The sequence below is a fragment of the Prosopis cineraria genome, unplaced genomic scaffold (genome assembly GCF_029017545.1).
Source record: "Prosopis cineraria cultivar Desert tree isolate PC_DT_omini unplaced genomic scaffold, ASM2901754v1 PC6, whole genome shotgun sequence".
In the NCBI taxonomy this organism is placed as follows: Eukaryota; Viridiplantae; Streptophyta; class Magnoliopsida; order Fabales; family Fabaceae; genus Prosopis; species Prosopis cineraria.
The window spans coordinates 17,550,831-17,562,235 of NW_026555337.1; the positions used below are offsets into that span (position 1 = coordinate 17,550,831).

The 11,405-nt window shown below is 26.9% G+C and overlaps 1 protein-coding gene across 1 annotated transcript; it reads right to left on the reverse strand.

The window, feature by feature from the left end:
- Positions 1–2,222: 2,222 nt before the first annotated feature.
- LOC129314589 (inactive protein RESTRICTED TEV MOVEMENT 2-like) lies at positions 2,223–5,167 on the reverse strand. Its single transcript, XM_054958067.1, has 2 exons — positions 4,981–5,167; positions 2,223–3,514 (listed from the first exon to the last, which is right to left on the reverse strand). The coding sequence occupies exons 1-2, from the start codon at positions 5,096–5,098 to the stop codon at positions 2,325–2,327; spliced, it is 1,308 nt and encodes a 435-aa protein (XP_054814042.1). The 5' UTR covers positions 5,099–5,167; the 3' UTR covers positions 2,223–2,324.
- Between the last annotated feature and the right edge of the window lie 6,238 nt (positions 5,168–11,405).

Consider the following 11,405-nt stretch of genomic DNA (forward strand, 5'->3'; position numbering starts at 1 on the left):
AGGCTTGTCATTTTACAATAGTTACTTGTTAAATTATTAGTGGGGACTTGTTAAAAAAAATTAATATAGAGTTATTTTTATAAATGTTTACTTGTATTAAAATTTTACATGTTAAAAACTTATATGAACTTGTTATTTAGCTAAAATTGACTTCTCAAATTACCAAGAGAAATTTTCAAAGCTAGTAAAGAGACTTGTCATTTCACAAATAATTGTTTGTTAAATTATCAATATGAACTTGTTAAAAAAAATTACTATGGAATGATTTTTTTAAATGTTTACTTATTTTTATTATCAAAAGCTTATATATAAAAAATTTATATGAATGTGTTATTTTACTAACATTTTTTTATGAAAGTATCAAGAAAATTTTTAAAGCTAATAACAGAATTTATCATTTTACAAATAATTATTTGTTAAATTGTTCATGAGAACTTGTCATTCCTAATAATAAAAAGAAATAAACATTTATAAAAATTAGTTTATATTAAATTTTTTAACAAGTTTCGTTAGTAGTTTAACAAATACTCGTTTGTAAAAATAAAAAATAACCATTGAGCTTTTAGTAAATATTAGCATGAAAAGTAAAAACAAAGTTATATATATATATAATTATAATTGAAAGAAATTGTTAGTCTAATGGCTAACTATTTTTTTCGTGACTAAGAAGATATAGGTTCAAACTCCACCTTGGCCACCTTAAAAAAAAAAAAAATCTATCTCCCTCTCTAGTTTGGTGATCGACACTGGAGTTATGTTGGGCGATCTCACTCCAACTGGAGCTTGAATGTTCAATAATAGTTAGGAGATTTTTTTTAAAAAAATGAAAGGTAGTTTTATCTTTTTACACTAAAATTTAATTATATTTTGCTTCCTTGATCCTGTAGCGTGAATTCAAAATCATTTGATCCTTCTCAGTAAATAAAATCCTCTAGAGGTCCTTCATTGTGATTTTTCCAAAATTAAACATACTGTATTTCTCTTCTCTGATTCTTTCTTATCAAACAATGAAAATTACTTTGGTATGAATGGAACTTTACATATTTATAGCCATATCAACATTACTTTAAATAGTACATACGTGATGAACTTGAGACGTTTTCTTAAACGTGGGACTATTCCTTTTTGTCTTCTTTAGTATTCTTATGTGATCAAATATCGATTTACCTAAATCATTTATAACGGATAACTTCTATGATACATAAAGTTCAAGGTCATTGGTGGCCAAGGGTATTTGGAAAGTTCACTGCTAAAGGTATATAATTATTTTCGATTATAATTATTCCATCTTTTGGTGCCATGTAATAGATATATTTTTTTAATCATTTGGTGTTCATAAAAAAAAAAAAAGACTTATCAAGCTTAGCAAGTATTTGGAGCCACAAAGGCCATTTTGGTAATTTTAGCTTCATTACCCTCCCTAACTTGAACTTTCCTCAAATAATTTTTAAGTTCTTTCGTGCCGCAGTTGGTCATGCTTCCCGGATGCCTTCATGGAATAGGCATATTTCGTGCATAAAAACGTTGTGACATGTAAGATCTAACATGTATATATATATATTTTTTATGAGTTTAGTTCAATTGATCGTGAGAATTGAATTTATTTATCAAAGTCTTGGGTTTAAGTTTTAAATATACAATTATGTTAAATAAATATGTGAAAAATATTTTTGATATGCATGTATGTTGATGTTTCATGCGTTCGTAATAAGTTAATTTTTTTAGTGTTAAATAAGAGAGCACCACCTTAAACACTTAAAAACCAAATAACCCAATATAAACCAATAAACATGTATAATTGTGCTACATGGGCCCAAATATGCCACTCCTTCATGTTCTTACTTTTTAAACCATAAACCAAAAAAAAAAAAAAAACCACTTGATAATGAGATACTTTTTCTAAATTATAAGTTATTTTTTTAAAAATATTTATCTAGTTCACAATATAGAGTTTTGAATAATTTTTATATTTTTAATTACACTTTTACTTATTTATTACTCTTTTAAAAAAAATATGTATTAAAATTTTAATTATTATTATTATTAAGATTCTATATAAGGTATAAATGAAAAAAGTAAATATTTTTAAGAATTTAAGATTTCCACTAATATTGTTAATTAATTAACTATAATTTATATTATTATGTGAAAGAAGTAATGTACTACTTGACCAAAAAAAAAACAAATAAAATAAAATAAAATAAAAAGAAATCATGTATCATTGTAACGTGTATTTACACCAACTATTGATTTGAAATTACACATCATTACACTTTGATGATTGTGAGAATGATCAAACATTCAAAGATTTGAACACTGCAGATTTAGGTGCTATCAGAAGAACCAATCATCTTATAGGATACATACACTCCCAAAGCTGCAATCAGTAGCACTGCAGCTCCCATATTTACAAGCATTGGCTTCTCCTCTTGCTCCCATTTTCTTTCTGAAATTTTTGTCAGTACCTTTGAAGTCGAAGCTGACACGTGTCTGATTCCTTTCCCTAATGTGCTGACCATATTCTCTTTACTAGGAAAACTTTCCTTTTCTTTTCCTCTTGTTTCTGGAGTCTTCATTCTTGTCCTAATTTCCTTTTCTTGGAACATTTTCTGATTCTTTTCCACCAATTTTCCTTCTTCTCCCTTTGTTTCTCTTTCTTTCTCAATTTTCTCTCGATCCTTCATGGGCTTTTCATCTTCGGACTCTCTTGGAGCAACCTTTAACATTGGCCTTAGTTCCATTTCAGATGGGCCCACCAGTATGGGCTCAAGTTCATCTTCAGCTGTTTTAGGGATGGGCTCTGGCATAATAGTTTTTAATCCTCTTTTATCATCTTCTAATTTCTGGGTTAAATCTTCTTTCCCTCTAGAAATTCTGAATTTAAAAGGAATTTCCTCCTCAGAAGGCTTTTGTTTTTCCAATTTACTTGGCATAGATCCTTGAGGAATTTCATGAGCTTTCTCAAGCTTTAGGTCTTCCAATCTACTAGGTGTATGTTTCTGAGGACTTTGTTCTCGGGCTTTCTCAGGTTTCAGCTCTTCAACTTGGGCCAATCCATATTTTCGAGGAATATTTTCTCGGGCTTTCTCAGGCTTTGGCTCTTCAACAATCCCAGTCGGTGCATATTTTCGGGGAATTCTATCTTGAGCTCTTTCAGGTTTTGACTCTTCCACTTTGGTACTTGCGGGCATCTCTTGGGCTTTCTGATGAACATCATTTTGGGCTTTTTTATTGGGCTTAGGCTCTAGTTTCTTTAAAGGAAGAAATGGGCCTTTTTGTTGGGCTTCAGTTTTAGGAGAGCGTTGGGAAGGAATATTCTTTGGCATTGTAATGGTGAGAACGCCCCGAGCGAAGTTTGCCTGAAGCTTTCCCTCATTGCAGTTTTGTGGAATAGGATAAGATTGATTGAAACGGACCCATCTGTAATTTCCACTATCAATTTCTCTCTCTCCAGAAACATTCAACATTCTCGTAACGTTCATAAATATAATCCTTATTTGATCCCTTGTAAAGCCTGAAATTACCAAAAACCCCCCCATCAATTACTACATATATAGATATATACACATATGAATAACCACATGGTAACGGACAACAAAAATAATAAACTTTGCATGAGACATTATGATATTGACCTACCAACACTATAAAGTAATAAAAGGTTTGGTTCAACAATTAGGAAGCAGCAATCTCAGTTACAATACTGTTGATTAATTTTTCCCCTTGTCCTATACATTTCAAAATGTATTAATATATTAATTAGTATATAAGATTACAAGTTCTAGTTATTAAGTGTGTTAGTATTATTAATCCTAATCCTTCTAACTTGTGTCAAAACAAAATTGTATCCTTCATTCATGTTCATCAATATGGGGGTAATCGTCATTAATGTCAACCGTCCATATTGGTATTGGACAGTCAAGATTTTGCTTAATTTTATGTATATATTTTAAATATTTTTTTATTTTAATAAACTAAAACAAATTTTATCTTCTAATTATCACTTTTTAAAAAAATTAATTAAATTTATAGATTAAAAATTTTAAATTTATTATTTGGATGATTTCTTGGTCATGAGTCATGGCTATAATAAGCGCAGAAATGAGGACCCCTTATATTTTGGTATATATAACCTCTTAAAAAGTATCAAAATCCAACTAATTCTACACGCACATAAATTAAAGAAACGGGTGGGTTTGATCTATATGAGCATGGCTCATATGCGCTTGTGATCAGAAGCCTTGTTACTTTAAAATCAATTAATTTTTCAAATCCAGCTCTCATTGTTAGTATATAGGGCTAGGCACGAAAGTCTGCTTTTTTTTTTTTAAATTTTTAATTAAATTTTTTATTATTATATTATATATTTATGTTTCAAAGTATAAATTAAAATGTTATAAAAGTCAAACTAAGTAACACAAAATTAAAAAAAAAACATAATTTTATAATGAAAATACATATTTTAAAGTCTAAAATTAATTCAAATATATAAAATAGCATAATTTTTTATGTAAAAATAAAGAGAAAACATGACTTTAGATCCCTACACTTTGCTCGCGTCTTGCTATAGATGATTGCACTTTTTTTTGGTGTTTTAGATCCATAAACTTTTATTTTTCAATGTTATAAATTCCTCAATGAACAAAGTGTAGGGATATTGGAGAGACTCAGAATACTAAAAATAAAGTGTAAGAATTTAAAATATAAAAAAAAAAGTATAAGAACCTATAATAAAATATGAGTGAAGTGTAGGGACTCAAAATTATGTTTTTCTTAAAATAAATATGAGCTTGAATAAATAGTTTGAACACGGTTTTTCGGCGTTTATAAAAGTTGGGCATGATATAAAAATACGTCAATTTTCAATGCTCGAACCCAAATAAAGGATTTAAATAGGTAGCTCCATAGATCAGACCTGTATCTCGAATATAGCACATAGATACACGGACATGCATAAAGGCACGTGTGTGTATAACGCACCTGGAAGAAGGATCCGCAGAAAGTGAGCTTCATGATTCTCAGACAATTCAGTGCTGGGCTCGAAGTCATCAAACACAGGACGAATCAAAGAAGGTGATGTTCCTGTCTTCATAGCCATGTGTGCGTGTGTGTGTGTGTTTGTCTTTTTGCTTTGAGGTTTTATTCTCTTTATCAAACAGAAACAGTGTTTTCTATATATGCTGCTTTGTGCGTTACGATATTTCCGTATGTATATATACTCATACAAATATATGAGTGCTGGGATTATTAATTATTAATTAATATAATATTGGGTTTTCTTGACCTAGAGATGATTCCTTTTTTGTTTGCCTTGGTTTGTCTATGTAATTGGGTTAAAATTTCCCTTACTGTGTGTTGTATATCAGGTATAACTTCTTCGCCAAATAAAGTCATTGTTCCTTGTCTTCCTCATTCATACTTTTAACCTTACAAACTATGCAACCAATTTATATAACATCTATACATTGAGAAGGGAGTTAAAGTATACTTTTATCCTCTAATTTTATAACAAAAAAATTTAAATTTGTTTAATTTTAAAAAATATCTTTTCATTCTTTAAATTATTACACTCTTAGTTTTAAATGACTATTTTTTTAATGTGAATCATTATTATTTTAAAATAATTAAACTTAACATATAAACATTTGAAAATATTTAAAAGTTTAGTATATAATTTTTTGTGATGAAACTAATGGTGATATAATAAAAGGATTAAAAACACTTTATAAAATTAAAGGATTAAAATAAAATTTTGTATATTAAAAAATTAAAGATATACTTTAGGATACATACAGCGGCTCCTTTTTTTTTTGTTAAAAGCAAAATATATATATATATATATATAGGGGCTTCAACTAATTTTTTTTAAAAAAATTACACGGAATTTTTAATTTTTAGAACTTATAAAAATTTCATCTTAAGATAAAAAAATAATAATTAAATGGTAAACTTATTCCTAAACTATAGGCTTATAAGCATCTATGATTCTAAACTTGTTTTTGGTGAAATGTTCTCTTTTAACATTTTATAGTGATGTAATATAGCCCTTATTATTAACAAGTTTATGATTTCAAATGTTCCTAAACAAGGTGATATTGCTATTTAATCCAAGAAAAAATTATGTAGACTGCCCTTCAAGTTTGCAAAAATTATATAACCATCCTTTTATATTCCCAAGGCAAGTTTATGATGGTTTTGAAAATTAAATGTATATATCCCTGTAACTTCAATAAAAGTTAAGGAAATTTCATGTAATTTAATTTTTGTTTCAATCATCGAAGAAAGATTTATGTTATTATAATAAAATTCAATAGAAATGTGCATTCTTTTAATTAAAAAGATAAATAAATGACATATGTGTTGGCCTCAACAAATAAAAAAAGAGAACCACCAAACACTTAGGTTGATTGGTACCGGGTTATCCTAACTTAATTAGAGATCTTGAGTTTGAGTCCTGAGAATGCAACCAGAGTGATAAATTCTTCAAATGAGGTGTGGTAGAGGCTTCCCCCAGAAATGAACCAACCCGGTCTTGGTTGGATTAGTCTGGCCCCGTGTTTGTAGATTGGAATACCGGAAGCTGTCATGCAAAAATAAAAATAAAAAAATAAAAAGAGACGTATCATGCATGTGATTGTAATGGGAGCAGCATACGTACTTATTCTTTTATTAATAATTAATCAGTAAAATGCACTAATATTTTCGCCATTTGAATTTAATTACATATACTTCTTTCTTATTTTTTTTTGCCCTGAACTTTTTTATTTTAAAATTCTATACAAACTTCCTTTGCAATCAAAATTTATATAAAACAAATCTCTTTCTATTTCTAATTTCCTATCAAGCCAATTGTTAATTAACTATTAAATTACATGTTTTGGACTAGAATATCCCTGTTAAACATAAATGTTGTTTGAGAATCATTCAAGTTTTCAAATGATAAACTTATATTAATTTTTGTATCTTAATTATTTTTAATTTTTAGTTATATAAACCTACTTAAGTGGTACTTTTTACAATTTCAAATATATAAATAAAAAAAATATTGGAAACATACTTGTATAGAAATTTAATGAATCAGAAAAATTTTTGGCTAAAAAATAATATATTAAAAAAATTTAATATAATGAGAGATAAATTAATTAATATAATTTTTATTTATTTTATTATAAATATACTTTATTTTTATTAATTTTAATATTTTGTAAAATATAATCATAAAATTATTTAAAATGAGGGAGAAAGAAGACATTTAGAATATGAGAGAAAATTAATAATTTTAATTATTTCACATAATTTTAATTAGCATAATTCAAAATTTTAAACGAAATGTTTCTAACTGTGCTACAAAATAGACCCAAGTGTAGGTTTTGAATTGGAAATAAAGGTTATGCCTTTGTAGTATTAATAAACTTGGAAAGAGGTCATTATATTTTATTCGTAATTTTAATAACCTTCAATTTCTCCTCTTTCATGTAAAATTACGATGAGTTTGCATTTATTTTTTATTTTTTCTTTTCTTTATTTTTTATTGATTTGAAAAAATAAACATAACATACGGGAAATACTTTGTTCCAATGGATATAACATTTTCAAGGGAAAAAAATAAAATTATACAAATCCTTATTAATAATAATTTAATTAATATAAATTAAAATTATCATAAATGATACAAACTTTTATTGTGAGGCCAAAAAAAAAACTGTTATTTATTAAACAAATGGTCAAAGATTCAATTCTTAACCATTATGCATAAAGCAAACCTAATCGAGAAGGTATATCTCTTGGCTTCCATATGCTCTGAGGAGAATATATAGTGATGAAAATACTGCTATCTAAAAAAAAAAAATCAATCAGTATTTATGTGAAAAAAATAAACAGAGAATTTAGTTAATTAGTATATATTGGTCATTTGAGAGTTACATATATTTCGAAAATTTATTGGAAATCAAGAAGGTGTCATGATTTTCATGGCACAGACAAAGCATAAGTGATACTTCCTTAATTTAATATTATAAAATATTTTTAATTGAATTACACTTTAATTAGTTGGTTAATTATTTTTAAAATTAAATTTTTTTCATATCTAATCTTATTTAATAAGGTGTCACCTTTATTTAAGAATATTTTTGAAAAAGAATCTCATTAATTACACTTAAAAAAATTAAAAATACTTTTATTTTTTACGTCTCATCTTTAAAAAAATACATTAAATTTTATTTAAGAGAAAAAGTGAGAGTAGTTAAAAGCACTTTGCTAGAAAATCTCACACAAAATGTAAAGAGAGACAGAAAATATTCAATACTTTTTCACTCCTAAGAATATTCCATAAATTCGCTCCCTTACATTATATTCATTCCATAATTATTTTGGCCAAATTACCTAAAAGTCATAAACAATTAATATTTCCCAAAATACAAATATTTTACTGAAACAATATAACTAGAAAATAAGGAAACTAAATCAGATGACAACAAAAGAAAAAAAAACTATAAAATGGGACACTAATTAATAACCTGTTTGTTTGTTAATTTTTGAAAATATATTTTCACTTCTAAATTTTTAAAATAAAAAAATTGTTTGGTTAGTTGTTTTCAAAATATCTATTTTAAAAATTTCTTCCATTTCTTGTTTTAAATGCAAGAAAATGGAAACAGGTTTAGGTTGTTTTTTTTTTATTCCTTTTTTTTTACCCCATCCTAACCATGTTCCCATGAATCCCGAAGCATTTGCTAGGCCACATTCTCCTATCACGGAGCACCTGGTTCCTTTAGATGGTGCGAACAATTATAACCTCACCTAGGCAATGAAATTCAAATTTAAAATGAAGAGCAACATGCTTGAACATATAAAAGGCAGAAGACACATGGCAGAAGGGTCTCTAAACACTCTTGAGCCAAATATTCAACCTACACAACTCTAATTTCTGGTTTAGATTGTCTGAAGTTATTATTTGTTTCTCACTTTGTTTATTGGAGCATTTGTATCGTACATGTAGCCTCCCAATTTTATTTTCAAGATTTAAGTAACATTGGGATGAGGTTTTATGGTAATTAGAATTTAACATATAATTATTTGAGTAAAGAATTAAAAGGGAGTTAAAGATGTAATTTTTACAAAAAAAAAAAGAAAATTTATAAGATTAGATGACATTAAAGAAACATGTTTAAAATAAATTTCAATTTACCATATTATAATTAGTTAATTATATAAAAATTTATTTAAGTAAAACACGTAAATCCAACCCAAATTATAAATTTTCATAGTTTGGGTGAAATTTTTAGCATACATAAATAAATAGTTCTTATATTATATATATGAATTGAAATTAATATATGAAAAAATCAAAGTGGTGGCCCAGCCCAGACATTAGGGCATTATTATAATATCCTTGCGTCCGCCTGCATGAGAAGAGCGTATTATTTCTTTGTGCGGCCCAGTATAAATTGGGAGTCAGATCAAGATTGAGGGTGAGAATGGTACTGTAACAGCTTCTCTAGAGTATAGTTGAGTCTCAAGTCTTGTTCTTCTATTTTGAGATTTCTAAAAGTTAGGTAAGTGATCTGGGTCTCTTCTTATTTTTCTTTTCTAATATTTTTTGGACCTAATAAGGATAAAAATTTAGAGCTAGAAAGATTTTAAATTTATTAGATATTTTTAATTGATTATTGAGCTGTTAAACAAGCTATAAAGATTAGAATAAGAGTCTATATGTGTTGATTTTGCTCAGATAATTGATTTTGAGAACTTCTGAGTAGTTTTTAATATTATGAGACACTTACATCAAATGAATAGTGACTTATTTATGATCTAATATGCTAGAAAATTTCTCTGAAATTTAAATTTATTTATAAATAAATTAAATATAAGGATATTAGAATTGAATATATGTATTTGAGATAAATTTAAGAGATAGAGTTTGAGTCTCTTGAAATTTTTTTTGAATATGAGGTTTTTATAAAATGTATAGAGGTGAAAAAACACAAGAGTTTATAAAAATTAATTTAAGTTAAAGGATAAAATAGCTTAGAGATCAAATGGAGAATGTTGAGAACAGTAAGAGTTAATTTTAAATAAAATAAATTATTGAAATTTATTAAATAATTATATTTATCATTGTTAAATTTTGTATACTAATATTTGTGTTAGTTGTTTTGAAACCTTATAAAACGCATAATTTTAGCTTGGAAAAGATGTAATAATTTATTCTTTTTATATTAGAAAAATGTTGTGTTATATTATTATATGTATAAATTGTTTTGAGAATATTGTGCCCATTGAAGTTTGTTTGATTTATCCTATAATGAAAATATATCATTGAAATTGTCTAATATGCTTGGCTATAGTTAGAATTTATATATTCTCTTAGTTTAAAAATGTAAGACATTTTTAAATCGAATTTCACCCTTTAATAAAGTAGTTACCTATTTTTCAATTAACTCTATCTTTTTATATTTACTCCTATTAAACACCCTATAATAAATATAAAGTTATTATCAATAGGGGTACTTTTAAAAAAATAATGATTACACCTTAAAAGACTAAAAATGCCTTCTATTTTTTAATGTCTAACTTTTCAAAAATTTCTTATATTTTTTAATGGAGGGAGTATCATTTTGTTCATTTTCAAACATGCTACTTTATATTGTTTAATGTATTGTATTGTAAAAATGGTTATTTATGATTACTTGAATCCTTTCAAGTATACTTGTAAATATTTGAAATATTATAAGAAATATATTTTTCTCTTTTCAGCATGCTTGTGTGTTTTAGAATCTTGTAGACGTGATGCAATTATTGGAAATATAAGAAAGGATATGATTATGGCGGATGCATTGAGAATTTTGTTGTTATTCTGGCCACACGGTAAGCCATCACCAATGATCCTATGGTTGGCATTACTTGTCAATAACCTTTTCCCTTGGTTTGAGATTGTGTGATATTGGGCACTTTTTTTTTAAGGAGGAGAGTTTAGTCTTACAAGCAATGCATTTTTTATCAAGTGTATTCTCTTAAGTTAGATTCCAACTAATAGGATAAGGTGGATGGGAGGCATAAAGAAGGGTCAAAGATGTTATCACTTGTTTGAATAATTTTTTTAATATAATTTTGATAGTATTCCCTAATTTGTGAAATAGTATTATAAAAGATATTATGTATATAAATAAATACTGTGAAATGAGATTTTAAATTAGTCTACTAATATATTTAGAACTCCTATATGTTACTAAGATGTTTGATCTCATATATTACCTCTTACATTTTTCGGGTGAGAGTACCAATTGGACACAAGGGAGGTGCCGGAGAACTGAGCCCATGGGCTTCATTTGATGGTTTGGCACATGTCGTCTGTCTGCTGTTATTTTGCCATGATCTAGGAGGATTTTAATTTTTACTTGGCTTTA